This window comes from Zingiber officinale, chromosome 11A (genome assembly GCF_018446385.1).
Source record: "Zingiber officinale cultivar Zhangliang chromosome 11A, Zo_v1.1, whole genome shotgun sequence".
Classification (NCBI taxonomy): Eukaryota; Viridiplantae; Streptophyta; class Magnoliopsida; order Zingiberales; family Zingiberaceae; genus Zingiber; species Zingiber officinale.
In genome coordinates, this window is record NC_056006.1 from 89298102 (window position 1) to 89314843 (window position 16742).

The 16742-nt window shown below is 41.4% G+C and overlaps 2 protein-coding genes across 2 annotated transcripts; both read left to right on the top strand.

Moving 5' to 3' along the window:
• The first annotated feature begins 289 nt into the window (after window positions 1-289).
• On the top strand, window positions 290-12566 carry LOC122031672. The gene is made up of 7 exons (XM_042590765.1): window positions 290-608; window positions 757-798; window positions 1263-1397; window positions 3290-3519; window positions 11274-11310; window positions 12210-12267; window positions 12368-12566. The coding sequence occupies exons 1-7, from the start codon at window positions 483-485 to the stop codon at window positions 12436-12438; spliced, it is 699 nt and encodes a 232-aa protein (XP_042446699.1). The 5' UTR covers window positions 290-482; the 3' UTR covers window positions 12439-12566.
• A 592-nt stretch (window positions 12567-13158) lies between these two features.
• Window positions 13159-14968, top strand: LOC122032585 (amino acid transporter AVT6B-like). Its single transcript, XM_042591889.1, has 5 exons — window positions 13159-13652; window positions 13735-13890; window positions 13979-14182; window positions 14277-14739; window positions 14822-14968. Exons 1-5 carry the CDS (start codon window positions 13223-13225, stop codon window positions 14952-14954), a joined length of 1386 nt encoding a protein of 461 aa, XP_042447823.1. The 5' UTR covers window positions 13159-13222; the 3' UTR covers window positions 14955-14968.
• Window positions 14969-16742: the final 1774 nt, after the last annotated feature.

Here is a 16742-nt window from a genome sequence, read left to right on the forward strand (position 1 = left end):
TATTTTATTATTTATTTTTTTTTCAATTATTTTTTTAATTCATAAATTAAAAAAAAATAAAAAAATAAAAACAATTGTTATCCTGCGCGGCGCGCACAGTTACGTACTGTGGCGTCGTGCATGATAACAAATTTGTATATATATATATATATAAAAAGACTATTATACTTATTTATGTAGAATTAATAAGCGTCAGATATTCATGTCAAGCGATGGAGTTCTCGGATCCTATGCTGATTGACGCCCGGATCCGAACCATCCTCTTATTTATCGTCAACTAAGAACTAAGAAGGGCATTTCTTTAAGTCGAGGGGGCTGGCTCGCGAACGGAGCGATCTGCTGGCCGCTATTTCTCCTTTGTCGGTCATCCCTCCGCGTCCATCTCTGATTTTGAGATTGATTCCGCGGTTTTTCTCTTTCTTCGATCGATCGAAGCATGCCAAAGAATTAGACCCCTCGGGTTCGGTCTTGTGTCTACTTTCATGGTGGCGATGAACCCTGGCAATAAGGAGGGCGAGCCAAAACCTTGGGAGGATCGAGAGCACATTTACAGGGCATGGGGACTTCTTCTCTTCGGTGTTATTGGTGCCACCGCCACCACCGTCGCGGTAATCATCTCGCGCTCTTAGTTTTTTTTTTAGTAATTGTTTCTCTGAGTGCTTCAGAGTTCTGCACCCATCCAACGCTTCGAATGATCCGCCTTTGGAAAATTGTTCTGACGCGGTTTGCATCGCTTCCTTGGCTTGGCTTTTGCAGTTTAGTCAGTTGCGCAGGACTGGCGATTGGTTCTACTCTCAGGTAAACCTAGTTCTTGGGTTTGTCCCATCGTTGTTGGCCGTCAATTTAAATTTATCAACTTTCCTCCTTTTGGCCACCCGTTCGTGATGCCTTCTTCGACCAATTCAATTTTCACACGCTACGTTTCACGTTCATATTGGAATTCTCTTGTATGACTTTCGGAATATTTTAGTATATTAGGAAGAATGTTAGAAAAAATTTTGAGAACCAGCTACCAACAACTTATTAAGCTTTAGTTATTTTACTAGTTTTCCGCTATAAGCTCAGAAATATTCAAATTCCTTTGACACACTTTATCACGGACATGACTTCTAGTATGTAAATTTTTTGACACTATGATGATGAGGTTTCGAATAAATACCTGTAATCATGCACATATTAGTTCAATGCTTCAATAGATGGCATAGATATTTCCGTTCTTTCATGTCCTGAAAGAATTATTGTGGTCTTTTTCCTTGTACCAGTTAAAAAAATCAGAGTCAAGTACTTCATGGAGGAATACAGCTAATAGTTCAAACCGTGGAGGTTATACTGATGAATCTCGGAAAAGGTATAACCAGAGAATGCATGAGGAATCCGAGGAGGAACGTGCAAGAGTGGCAAGTTCATAATTTCATACATTATCCAGTTTTAGGATCCAGTTCATTTCTTTTCATTCTTGCGGAATAATATCTAAGTACGTGATGTTAATACCTCTCGTTTCCAATAGGAATTTAACCTAATGATGTTTTTTTTTTGCCGTTACTAATTTCAACATAAGAAGGGGAGCTTTGGCACAACGGTAAAGTTGTTGCTTTGTGACCTAAAGGTCACGGGTTTGAATCCTGGAAACAGCCTCATCCTGGAAATAACCTCTTGCAAAAAACAAGGTAAGACTGCGTACAATAGATCCTTCTTTGGGACCCCGCATGGCTGGAGTTTCATGCAATTAGCAATTTATTGTGGGCCCTTACAACATACCTTAATTATGATTAATCTTCCCATGGAACATCATTTGTTTAATCTCTAACTATCTACTGTATTGTTTAATTAATTGCAAGATTGTTTAAGTAATTAGTTCTTCTATCACAAGATTGGCACGGCTAGAATCCATACGTGGGAATCAAACATATGTTGTCTCTACATCTATGGCCCAAAGCACAAGAGAAAATAGATAGAAACTATCATTTAGACATAGTTTATGATTATAGCAGGATGGTATTTACCTTCTAATAGTTGGAATTCTTTAGTTATATGTGCAACTAACTACTTTGTAGTTTTTCTATTTTAGAAAAAAAATGCTTGTTCGCATAATTTGATTTGTGATTGTACCTAAACATCAACTCTCTATTCTCCATCAAGCATTTCTTTTAGTTTTACAATTTTATCTTTGTTGATACTCTATTCTATCAATAAGATGCTGAGTTGACAACATTAAAGAGAAAACACATTTAGCTTGGGACCTTTCTTCATAGCTCAAGCTTTTGGAATAAGTATCAATTGACGTGGACTTGGTCCAAGTTGTTCCAACATCAATAGGTAAAAAAATAATAGGAAAAAAATTGAATTAGGTCAGTTCACATGTTGGGCTTAACCGCTTCAGTTAGGCTAAGTCCAATCTGCCTGCTGGCGAAATGGAATGCTACTTAAAACAACAGTATAACATTGAACCTTTCTCTAGTGATTTGGAATTGTTGTGATAAGCAAATATCTTATTAAGATAAGAATTTCTTAAGGCTAAAGCTTGCCCTTTTATTGTGTTAATGTTGTTGGGCATGGACAAAATCCAAGGAAGTAGACTTCTGCCTAACTTATTTAGCAGAAAATTAGATGTTTTATTGGAGCAGGTAACGAGAAAAATTGTTGAACTATGAGGGAGGGATTGTAATTAGAATATTGTTTTTTCACAATGACAAGGTAATAACATGAGGTTAAAATTTCGTGGTTTTTGTTATTGGGTTTTATTTGCAACAACCTTTTGATAATATAATTATTCACTGATGATTGCATATTGTCGAATTAAGATAGGATGAACTTTCCCAACCACTGTATCATTGGGTCTTTTGCATGGCTTTGCATATTTGCAAAATGATCATTATTTCTAGATTACCCACTATCTGTAATGTCTATGTCCTGCCATCAATGTCCCCGGGTCTATAGTACCACAGTAGAAGATTCAGGTTATCGCCCAAGCATCCGCAGTTCGATCCCCAACTATGACATATTTGTAGAAATTTTTCCTCCAAATGGGGTGCGCAACCAAAGCATGTTGGGTTGCCCGCCGCGCGTGCTTCTCAATTTACTCTGGTGGCCGATGAGAAAATTCTGTGGGGCCGGACCGGTTACCCAGTACTAGTCAATGAGGTCAATTGGACTTATCATTATGCCTTGCCATCAATACCGTGTGGGTGGCAGATTCCACCTTTGCTACCTCCTGCCATCAATGATCTTGGTTGGTGGTGCATGAATGATTGGTGCAACTTGTGACTCCAGTATTTTGTAATCTGTGCAGGAGCGAATCAGGCGCATGCAAAGAATATTTAATAGAGAGAGATATAAATATAAGAAGAGCTATGAGCGTTGGAGGGACAATGACCACGGTGCTTATCATAGTCCACAAGATGATTGGTATTACAGGACAAATACATATTACCAAGAACGAAGAACCAATTACGACTTCAGCCCAAGGCATGGTGGAAATTATTCAATGTCTCACCATTACAAAGTCTTAGGTCTTGACTGGTACTTTTGTTTTCTCTTTTCTTTTTGCCACTCATCAATGTGCAGATTTATCCTTGTGGTGTTTATTAGTTTTTGCTACATTGTTTATGCTAGTAAATTTTTAGACAACAAGGGCATTCTGCATCCGCTGGGAATCAACCCTAGGCCTATTGAGAGCAACACCCTTGCATGAGCCAACTGCGCCACCCCTTTCATTATAGAGTATTGAGATGATTGGAAATTGCTATCTAATGGACATTGAAGAACAAAAATTTCCCCGTCATAAAATTTGACACAAATTAATGGGAAGACTATATACCTTTGGTTGAAAAGTGAAAAACTAATGTTGTCATTGAACCTACTAAATATTTGAGTGAATATTTGTTACTTAAATCTATGTTATTTTTCTTCAACTTAATTCCTGACATGAGAATGAATATAGATGTCAGATTATTTTTCTTCAACTTTTTACAATTAAAAGATTGAGGTGTTATGTCAGAGTGTCAGGTCTCCAATGTGGGTAGATGAGGGCAAATAAGGAGTCCAGTAACATAGTTTCTGGTGTGCAAGCAGGAACAGTGCCAAAAATTGCATTGTTGTATTTGACCATTGTAGTTTTGGCACATTTGCTAGTGCGCACTGCAAACAGAAATTATAGCTTTTTGATCATGTCACTTTGTTTTTAATATTATGTGAAAGTCATTTGTGGATATATATATACACACACCAAGATATCTTGAACCTGAAGGTGCTCCCTTGAGGTATTTCCAAGTATTGACTTCAACACGGTCTAATCCTGCTGCATATTTTGATTTGCATGAAAGAAAAGATTTTTCCATAATACCTATTTTCAGAATGGAGAAGCCAGGATAGCGATTATCTTGTAGGCCGGAGGGTTGAGGAGAAGGCCAGAAAAAATAACACGATTTTTTAGTTCTTTTGAAAAAAGGAAATATTATTTAATAACTGAGAATTAATTCCCGAAACAACTAAACACATGCTTATATAGGCTCCAATCCTAAGACTAAAGAAAGGAAATAAATCCCAACTTATAGATCCCAATTCCTAACTTGTAAAGGAAAGGAATCCTAATAAAAAGAAAAAAGACCCGCAATCCTAAAATCCTTAAATGGACTTAAAATACAAAAAAAATATAAAATATAGAAATTATCAAAAAGACATGAAATTAACAAAAAAAATTACTAAAAATCTTCGGATCCTCCTGTATCAGTCACCCCCGGTTGAAAGAACTCGTCCCCAAGTTTAGAGTAGTTTCAGGTGGTAGCCCAAGAGGAAGATCATCTGATACTAAATCGATAAAATCCACTAGTAGCTGTTGGACTTTGAGAATTCTCGTTGATCCGTCTGCGAGCACGACAATGTAGATGCTACTCCTGTCCTCGAATTTATTTGCATTAAGTACTTCATAATGGCATTGATTGAATGCAACAGCCAAGAACGAACAAGTGATGTTGTCAATCACCACTTCATTTTTGAACTCATGATGCCTTGTGTGGATGTATTGGATAGTCTTTTTTCAGCTACCTCTTGTCCATCAACCAACATCCCGTTGTACACTGGACCAAATCCACCTTGACCTAGCTTGTTCTATGCTGCAAAATTGTTTGTTGCAGCTAAAATTATGTCCAAGTCAAATAAAGGCAAGTCCAAATCCTTCTCTTCTATTTCTTCAACAACGACGCAATTGTTTCTCTCTATGCGTCTGCAAACACAACATATAATGCAAACTAGGAGAAAAATGGCCAGAGCAGAGACTACAATCATCACAACTAAATAATTCCGTCCATATGATTGATTTGATGCCCCATCTTGATCAGAATTGGAAAAGTTAAAAGCCCTTATCTGAATACACTATCTTGTCCTCGTCTAATATCGTTGTACAATATGAGATCAGTAATATCTGTTGGTGCAATTTGCACTAACGGTCTAACTTAGGTTTTGATGAATGACAAGTGAATTAAGTTAGGTGTGTTTGTGATTTGATTACTTTACCAAGTGTGTAGGAATGGATGGTCTAAAGAACCTAACACTAGGTAGAAATCTAGCTAGGTCCGCGGGACCGAATAGTTGGTGTGAAGACAGATGGGTCAACGGACCGACTTGGGATCTGGCAGAAAGTCTGGTTGAGTCCGCGGGACCTGATAGTAAGCAGAAGTTCAGTTGGGTCTACGGATTGGACAGTTGGCATGAAGACCTGGTGAGTCAAGAGGCTAGTCAACCGACTACAAGTTGGTAAGTAAAAGGTAAGTCACTGGAGGATAGTGACTCGGCGAGGACGTGTCCCAGTTGAGGGACAGTAGACGTTGGTCCAGTTTAGGTCCATTTCGGATCCCTAAACTGTGTCCTCGACTAGATCCTGGTCTCAGGAGAGATAGGATCTAATTACTACTCATATTATTTTGATAACACTTGTCTTACAGGTTATTATTTGGTTTATTAGACTAACACGCTTTGCAACGCAAGAAAAGCACAAAAAGCCTCAGGTGAACAGTATCTGAGGCGCTTTCCAAGGGATGGAAGACTCCTTCATGGAAGACGCCTTCAAGCACTGAAGGCGCCTTGGCACTATTCAGAGAAGGCGCCTTAAGTGCATGGAAGGCGCCTTTAGCGGGATAAAAGTTGACCTCTTCGGCGATAAGCACCAGCAATTCTTAGGATCAAATTTTAGACGGCGGCGCCTTCAGCCCCATGGAAGGCGCCTTCCACAGCTGCGCCTTCCACAGCTTATAAAAGAAGTACCCGCCCAAAGCTTTCAACAACACTGATATATGAGCTTCTATGCGATCCTTTGGGCTTCCGAGTGCTGCTTCTACGTCCTCCTGCTGTGCTGCGAAGCTGCTGTGCCCGACAACTATTCCGAGGACTTCCGATCGAGGATGACAGACCGACATCGACAAACAAGCGTTTGGACTTCAATTCTTACTTGTCGGTAACGAAGCTATTTTATTATATTTAATTCTGCATAAAGGAAAGTGTAGCTTGTTACATTTTTCTATTTCTTCTCTTTGTACTCGATTTCCTCTTTCGGAGATACTGGAAGAGGTATTTTAGTGGATTACCCATCGATAGGCCCGCAGGACCTAGGTCTTGGAGTAGGAGTCGCTGAAAGCTCCGAACCAGGTAAAATCGAACACATACTTTCTTGCCTACTTTTCTACTTCGCTTTCTAAATTCTTTTTCCGTTGCATACTTCACCTTTTGTTTTAAAAAGTAAAATTTTTTTTTCAAAAATCACGTGATTCATCCCCCTACTCACGTGCGTCTCGATCCAACAATATCAACCATCCACATTATGCATCCGTTCTCACTTTCACTGATGTCAGAGCTTGCATAGGCTTTACAAGAGCCTTTCTTCATGCATGATTCCCTGTATTGGACTAGGCTCATCGATCTTATGTTTACCACAGATACTGATGTGTCTGGTAGCTTCCACCCAGAGAATAGAAGGAACGCATATGTCCCATTCCCATAATTCAGTGGAGACATTCTCGAACAACCATTCGGATTCGAAGGATCACAAGTCGATGTGTTATTTACAAGAAAGACGGCTAGACATCTACACATTTGTTGAGCATTGGGATCGCGGATAGCATTGGCACTGCAAACATCGTGTCGCACGAATCCTTTAGCGCGTACCAAGCAACATCCCACGGATGGTGTATCCATTGCGTTGGTAGCTTGGTGTGCTTGGGAAGCCAACAACTTACATATTCTCCATTTGGATCACATCTGTAGCCGTCAAACTGAGGATTATTGATTCTGTCCAACTCGCAACCATTGGGAAGAATCCAGGAGATGTATTACCAACCTAGAGCATCACTTTCAAGATCAATACCTAAGAGGGTGTCCCAAAAGTAATTCATACCCCATCTCTAAAGGAGATGCAAAACTTTCACGAAGAAGATTGCTACCACCACACGAATCCAATCGTGTAACCATCCAGTGGCCCATAGCTCCCTCATTCTGGCGTCTACAATACGATAGCTAGTTGCCTTGCCTCCACACTTTGAAGTAACCTTCGTTGATCATTGCGTTCCTGAAAACAGAGTTCCTTTGGGTATTCTATCGAACATCTCTCGTGCATCGTCCACCATGTCCAGCTTTGACAACCCACTGATCATGGTGGTCTTGTGTGGTGGCCCCACAAGACCACATCTGGTTGATCCATTTTGTCGAACACGCTGCGCAATGACCGGAGGCCGGAGGGAAGATCACGGGTGGCAGAGATGGAAGACAGCGACGAACTCTAGCGAGTCTATGGGGAAGAAAACAACGGCGTTAGTGCAAAGTAGGAGGAGATCCCGGAGGAACTCCATTGTCAAATACGGGCAGTTGGATTCTATGCGGTCCAACTTGACTTGCACGGTTTCTAGGTCCATGGGTTGGCAAACTAAGTCTCGATAGATTGCACTTTCTTGGCTCTTAACCGACGGTTGGAGATTGAACCATATTTGCCTGAACGAATGATCTCGAGGACCGCAAGCAACGACTGTGATTCCGTGACCACATGCTTGCTCATGATCGACACTTCCTCGTCCTCCATCTCCTCCACCCCGTTGTGGGAGACCGCCTTCCTCATCTTCCTCGACTTCTCCATCTCCGAATCCTGGTCTTCCTTGCTTGACGACTCGAGCTCATCCTTTTTTGATGAGTTGGATTTCTTTCCATAGCCATTGCGAAGCATGGACTCATCAAAATCAAACTCCGACTCTACATGGGCGTTGAAGACAGACTCATCCGTCTTAGTGCGAAGAAGACAACTCTCGACCAAGTCGCTACGTCCGGGCATGCTGCGAGAAATTTCGTGACTCGCAAGATCAATTCCAGCATCGTCTATGTTTGCGCTGTTATCTTCACGGGCAGTGGAGGTGGAGGGCTTGTGGCTAAGAGACCTCTAGGGTTCTCTATACGAAGCGGGCGAAAGGTTAAAGTTTGAGGAGGCCATAATTTGGATACGCAAAGCGTAGATTAACGATGAGAGCAGCAGCATCTACATCTTCTTCGGAGTTGATGCGGGAAGAAACAATGCAGTCATGGAGGACCCCAGTAGCAAAGCGGCCAAAATCTCACCTTGCTTTCCCATTACGAAGGGGAATGTGTTTCGGTTCCTCGGCGCGGAGAAAGTAGGGGTTTTAATACCAAAGCTCAAGGATTTGGAAGGGAGAGGTTTCTTCATTGATGCCTAGTTACCTACCTCGTCAGCCTTCAATGAACTTTCATAGCCAAAACCATATGTATCTCGGTGATCATCATCACTTCGCAAAGGATCAAACACCTTTCTAGCTCCCCAACTATCCACCTCGTCAACTCTCGATTGCATGTCCAAATCCCTATCCCTATAAGGTGGACCCTTCCGTCCCTCGTCAAAATCAGTGTAACCGAAAGGAAGAAAGTGACTCTTCATCTTCTTTTTCATCTTCCCCCAATCCTTGATCTTGGTCTTACCCTATCGGTCTCATGAGCGTCACAAGTGCTCCCACTATACCGATGCTAGACCTTTGAGTTTGAAGACAACTAGCTTGACTTTCATTTGATCTGGAACTTGCATATAGTTGAAGATCCATTCAACTTTGTTAATCCAATCAACAAAATTCGTTGTTTGTGATGTACCCAAAAATTTGGATAGATCAACTCGAAATTCGAGGTCTCCATGTCGATCCTCTCAACCAGGTGCCTCACGATCTTCAAGATCTTACGTCACCAGAGGTTAAATTTGCAACTTACCTCTGTAAATCCTCAATTGTTAACTCAAGAATGCTACGATCACGATGTTTGGCTTCCTCCATCCGAACAGTGTTTGTCTTCCTTCATCGGAACCTGCCCGTTGTTGCGACCTCGACCATGACGACCTTGTAAGATCGATGCACGCTAGAAAGGAATTTGGGGGGGAGGGGGGGTGAATAACGCTCGTGCCTTTCACGTTCGTTTTAAAACAATCAAGAGATAGACAACGGAATAAATGAGAAGACAAACACTTCGCAAACACACCAAGATTTACTTGTTCGGAGCCTGTGGCGACTCCTACTCCAAGACATGCACATGAGAGTGCTATCGATGGACAATCACTAATCAATCGCAAAGTTTACAAATACAATCAGATTTAAGTACATGCAATTTGAAACGTAAATAATACCCCTACTCCAAGGCATGCACGTGAGAGTGCTTTCGATGGACAAGCACTAATTAATCGCAAAGTTTACAAATGCAATCAGATTTAAGTACATGCAATTTGAAACGTAAATAATACCAACGACTTGAAGAGACTAATCTTTAGTGCAGTTGTTGTCGGAGCAGCTTTCGAGCGTTGAGGAGACGTTTTCTAAGCAGTACACAGAAACAAAAGCTATTTGGAAAGTTGTTCTGAAGTCACTAGTCGAAGGCTGCATTTATAGCCTGTTTCGGGTGCCTGGATCCCCTCTTGGGCGCTTGGAACGTGTTGACGTGGCATGCTCGCGTCAAAAGTCGATCAGTAAAATTATTCGCTTCCGGGCACCCAGACCGTGATGTAGGCCCGTCCAATTCTCGCGCTCCAGCTCAGCGAAGAGATGGATTTTGTGGTCCGTGCGCCTGAATCAATTCCGGGCGCTGGACTCTAAGCGCTCGGACTTACTCCAGGCACTCGGACCACCATGTTTTGCCAACTTCAATTTCCTACAAAAACAAGGTTAGTCTAAGCAAACCTTAGGATTGTCCGATCCTGACTTTAAGTTTCGTTGAAACTCTAGGTTAGACCGACACCTACTGTTCCCTCTTCGGGGAACGTGTCCTCACCTACTCTCAAAAGAAATTACCTTTTGCCAGGTTAGTCCTCCGTCTGAACTTCTGCTTAGCATCCGAGGCTTCAGGACTTCTCCGCTGGACGTCTGATACCAGGCTCGTCTAGTCTTTCGCTTGGTGTCGTGACCCCAAGACTTCCACCTAGAATCCGCAATACTAGGATTTCGCCTGATGTCCTTGACCTACTAAGACTTCACCTAGTCCCCCGGACTAGGACTTCGTTACCTAACCGCAGCTAGGACTTTCCACCTGCCTAACCGCAGTTAGGACTTTCCTTAGCTTAAGATCACTTAGGACTTTCCTACACATTTAGTTCAACTTGTTAGATCACAATGCAGCTTAACTTTGAGCCCCTTTGCCATTATCAAAAGGTCGATTGTCTGGTGCTCCTTGCACCAACAAACCTTCCATTGGACCTGATGGGCTCTGATACCAACTGACGTTGGGGAATAAAGCAAAGAATAATCAAACTAATGTGGATACAAATGATCTATGTCTATAAGATGCATCTGACCCTCGGGGAATGGTGTCGCAGTAGGGTGCCTTTTCAGTTTCCATGCATCTAAGGATTAAGTTCTAGCTTTGGCGAATTAATCGATGAATTTCTCTTAATAGGCGGTTGACCTAAGAATGTTGGGCTAATGGGCCGTCCATTGCAAGCGTTTCCGATTTATCCTAGTTGCCGGTGGGAAAGTTTCGTGGGGTCGGTCACTCTCATTATTTGTTGGCGTAAGCTAGATACCTAGTGCCAATTTTTTTAAAAAAATGATGCATATGGAATTCACTATAATTGAATGATTTTGTAATTTGTTAAGTCTGTCTATTTGTTGAGAGTTTCTTACCACTTTTCCTAAGTTTGTCTACTACTTGTTTCACAAATTTGACTCTTAAAACTAATCCTGTATTTGTTAGTTCTTGCTATAAATTTAACAATTTGTTCATACAAATGATTCAATGTGTCATGTTTCTTTTTATAGGTCGAGGCCAGCGCCTTTTTCTGACGCTGAGATAAAGGTACATTATAATCTCGTATTTGTAAGGTGTTTCTCCTACTTTCATCTATCTATATGCTTGAATTAAGTTATGTTCGAGAACTGGGAAAGAAGCACTGGACCTTTTGAGTTAGGAAATGTATCTTTTTCAGCATTCATATAGATACCATCGTGAATATCTCTCTGCAATTGATTTCTAAACAATTGATCATGAATTCATGACTCCTCGAAGTGTCTTATGTAGGCAAATATATGGATTTCATGCTTGATGGAGAGATGTATCATTACTGACAAATAATTGTTTATCTTTATGGTGTGAGGTGTCATTACTGGAATAAGTATTTCTGTATTTGATTATAAAAATAAACTTGAAATATCAATTTCCATGGAATTGTGGTTTCCTGTTCATCCTTCTTTGATACTTCTAGCATAATAACTATTCCCTCTATTTCATTTTCCAAAAAGTACATAATATTCATTTAATTTTCCAAAGAATATTTATTATGAACAAGCAAATTAGGCAAGGGGAACCAGGCTAGAGGGGTGAGTTGAATAAGCCGGTTGGGAGGGTTGGGTTGTACATGTCAAGCGATGATCTGGGTTGGCTAAAGGATCACGTTAGCCAAGCAGAACGAACAGTTGTAAGTTGTTAAAGCTGGGGTCCGACCTCTCCTCCTTTGAGCAACTAACCTATTCTATGACTATTGAGCACTTTACTAATTACCATGGAATGTATATATAATTCTTTTTTTTTTTTTTTTGGAGAAACACCTTTTGTTTAGTGCAGTGTTGTTTGTGTCAATTTAACTGAAGCTGCTCCAGTTCTTGAATATATCCCTGTGGGTTTCTTTCAAAAATTAATATGATTTTATTTAAACTATTTTATTCAAGTATTTTTATATTTTTCTGTATTTATTGCAGTCAGCTTTCAGAGCTAAAGCTTTGGAGTACCATCCTGATCAAAATCAAGATAATAAAGGTAAATTTTTGTTTGTACTCGTTAGTGTTCCTCATCATTCTCATGTCTCATGTTTGAAAAAATTAATGGATAAATCCTTTCCATCTAACGTTGAGTGCAGAAACTGCAGAGGCAAAGTTCAAAGAAATAATGGCATCCTATGAAGCAATAAAGGAGGAGAGGAAAAATTGAAATAGGTGTCAATGCCAACCATTGTTGTAAAATCCGGAGAATTGTTAGAACATTATTTTTTTTTTAAAAAAAAGTCTATATAAGAAATAATGTTTATGGATTGAAAAAGCAACGGTCAGGTTCTGTCATCTCTTGTTGCATTTGGACAATCCAACCATTTTTTTTTAATATTTTTTTGTGAGAAATGTGTTAAACTTAAGGAACGCTTTAACAAAAGTATAACTTACAGTGATGATTCCTGTTACTTCTGTGGGAAATGTTATGATAATGTCATTATAGTGTTAAGCTTGAATTTGCTCTAAGATGGAGCTAAGTATCTACTGATCTCATCTGAATCCATTCCAGTTTGTGAATACCCGGCATCGGTTTAACCTTTATTAATCGAAGTCTTTGGGTCAAAGTCAGTATGTTACGGACAAGATTGGACAGTGATTAATCGGTAAACACAGGCTCGAGCAAACGTCTTAGTTGAGTTGAGGCCAATATATGTGAGGTAGAACATGAAGAAAATGAGAAAGCTACTTACCGTTACTACTGGAGCAGCGTTTTCTCTTTGAAACCATACCCATTTGCAATTACACATAATAGCATCATCAAAGGGTAATTGTGCGGTTGAACCTAGACTTGGTCAACGAGAAGAATATGTCTTTTCCGTCGCCAAAGTTCCTACGGCCAACCTAACCAAAAAAGGAAAATCCCCATGTTCAACGTTTCATCGCCAATAATATAGAGTGGCCCCCTCCCCACCATTCTCCTTCGCTTAGCGGTCCGCCTCCCTCGCCCAATGACGTTCCTACCGGTCTCCGGCAGGGACGGCCGCAAGCTCCGTCGCTCCTACCGCTCTCCGCTACTCTGCAAGCACAGCAACGACGGGGATAGAGATGGCGGCGCCTCATTCCCCGGCGCCGTCTTCAACCTTTCCACCACCATCGTGGGGGCAGGCATCATGGCCATCCCAGTCGCCGTCAAGGTCCTGGGCCTGCTCCCGGGCCTCGCCATCATCCCTCTCGCTGCTTTTCTCACCCACGCCTCCATCGACATGATCCTCCGCGCCGGTCGCCCACCTGCCACTTTTGACAAGCCCGCAAACACCGTGCCCCCTTCCTATGCTGCTATTGTCAGCGACGCTCTCGGCGCTCCCGGCGGCACCCTCCTCCAGTCCTGCATCATCCTCAACAACCTCGGCATGCTCGTCGTCTACATGATCATCATTGGCAAATACCCCATCTCTCAGATCATCTAATCATATTTAGAAAGTCTTCAAATTTATAATTCGTCGGTTGATATGCTGAGCAGGGGACGTGCTTTCCGGCACGTCGGTCCGCGGATCGGACCATCACACAGGCGTCCTCGAGAGATGGTTCGGTCAGCAATGGTGGACGGAACGCGCCTTCCTCCTCCTCACCACCACCATCTTCGTCTTTGCCCCCTTAATCTCCCTAAAGCGCGTCGGTGAGGGCTTCAATCAGTCACTGTGCACGCCGCCTCCTCTCTGTTTCAATCTGTTTCTAATATAAAGATTCCTCCCACGCGCGTGTAGATTCGCTACGGTACACGTCGGCTCTCTCGGTGGCTTTGGCGGTGGTATTCGTGGTAGTCATGGCCGGAATCGCCATTGCAAAGATGGCGAAGGGCAGTATTGGGATGCCGCGCCTCCTCCCAGAAGTATCCGACCTCGCCAGCTTCTGGAAGCTCTTCACCACCGTCCCTATTCTCGTCACAGCCTACATTTGCCACTTCAACGGTAAGGCGCTCTATATCGCATATTTAATTATTTACCAATCAAAATAAGACCTTTGGTGTGCAAGTGGCCCAATATATTGATCGACTACTCGCAGTGCATCCCATCGAGAACGAGCTCAAGGAGCCTGGTCAGATGAGGAGCATCGTGCAGGTCTCCCTGGTGCTCTGCTCGATCGTGTACGTGGCAACCGGCCTCTTCGGGTTCCTCCTCTTCGGGGAGGCGACGATGGACGACGTGCTGGCAAATTTCGACGCTGACCTGGGCTTCGGCACCGCCATCAATGATGTGGTGAGGCTCAGCTACGCCTCCCACCTGATGCTGGTGTTCCCCATCGTGTTCTACTCCCTCCGGCTCAACCTCGATGGCCTCCTCTTCCAACGGGCGGCCGTGCCCATCGCCTACGACGACGGCAGGTTCGCCTTCATCACGTACGGATTCATGCTGTTGGTATTCATGGGCGCTAATTTGGTGCCCAGCATCTGGGTCGCGTTCCAGTTCACGGGCGCCACCGCCTCTGTCGCCGTCGGGTTCGTCTTCCCGGCGTTGATCGCGCTGAGGTACATAACAAATTATAGCTGATCTGAAACTTTGCATTGCGCAGCGATAGGAGTACTGATCTCGTGGATTGATTGATGGCAGGGACGTGCATGGTGTGGCGACGAGGAAGGACCGAGCGCTGGCTTGGGCGATGATTCTGTTGGCGATGTTCTCTAGCAGTGCGGCCATCTACAGCAACATCTGCGACATGTTCATTGACAGCAGCTCCACGTGATGATAATGATAGGCTCGCCGTGGCACAAAATCAAATGAAAAGAATAATATTTTGTTTTTAGAGTGACCGTCGTGTATGAGTGGGGTGCTAACACCTTGTAGAAGTAAATTTGTTTGCAAGAAATTGCCAAACAGCAAGATAGAAGAAAAAGGAAATATTGTGTGCTAAAACAGAGAGCAATCAAGGAAACTGCAGGTAAGGGCCTATATATTATAATAGAGAGATTCGAGAGTAAATTGAAGTAATGTATTGTTCAGCCTTCTAATACTACTTTGACGTCACCAAGTATCTGAAATTGAGTAAATAAATATATAATGAAATTAATTGTAGCGCACGCATCAGATGAGAGCGAATGGTCCATCTATTGCAAAGAATAATATACAAATTTTTACTCCGTATATTAACACTGTAGATATCGTAAATTATAAGAGGTGAAGCCATTGCAGGGGGCGGCGAAGGCGGAAGGCAGCCGGAAGGGTCCGTCAGCGACCTGCCGAGGTTGGATTGGCAGGCCTCGTCGTCGGGATCGGAGAGCACCGAAGGAGAGATGAGCAGGAGTGGGAAAAGAAGTAGCGACAAGATTAAACTCATCACATACAGAATGAGCTATTAAATATTGAAATTAGATTAACGAAAAACTAATTGTGTTTGAATTACTGAAATAATATACTGATAATTAATTAGTGAACCGCTTGTCTCCATCCGTTTTAAGCAACACTTTGATACAATATGAATTATATATTTAAGAATCACACATAAATTATTGGTTATAATTTTTCTTTTATCATGGCTATTTAATAGGACAATGTAAAATTAAATCACGAAAAATATTTATGTTGCACAATTATAAAAAAAAAGACTCATTTATATGTTTACAAAAATTACACGTAAGAAATAAAACAAGGAGAAAAATGTAGCCGCATGTAGATATTTATTATCTTATTATATTTTTTTAACTTGCCATTATTTCGTATGACTTTATTTTAGAAGTTTGAATGGTTTTTTTTTATTTTTTGACTTTTTGAAGTTTTTTTCTCTCAATAATAATAATAATAATAATAATAATAATAATTTAAAGAAATTTGGATTAGTATATGATCTTATCTGAGTGTGAGTAGACGGATGCTGGGAAGATGACGCTTATGTTAACTGGATGTCGACTGAAGGTGATACGGACCTCCAACGTGTTAGAGTGTATACTGGAAGCCTAAGCTTTTGTAAATATTTATTTTGAATAAAGAATCACATTTGGTCAAATTATCTACATTTAGTTGTAGTTGTTCAATTAATTTATATTGTAGATAACATAGTATGTGGTGCCACATACAGAAGAGGATGTTATCAGTACCTTATAAATTATAAACAGTAGCTCACGACCAAAATGGAAAGGAACAAACCATTGGAAGGTCGTAATGTAATTAGGTATAAGTTTATCTTGACTATATAATTACACTAGTACACTTAGAATGTATTGAGTAGGACCATTAGAGGTCGTTTCTTTTATACTGACTTTATAAAGGAACAAAGACCTCAGTTATTATGGAAGTGCGTATTCTTAATCCTAATATAATAACAAGTACATATATTTGATATTTATTTCTTTAATTTATCAATGGGTGAGATTTAGTTCGATAAATCAATAAGCTCGATAAGTTGGGAAATGATATTACTTATAGTGTGTGTTGTTGATTATAGAAGGCGTGTCCTAGTAATCTAGGTTGATAATGTCCCCAAGATGAGCTCATAAAGATTGTCATGTTAAACCCTGCAGGTGGACTTAGTCCGACA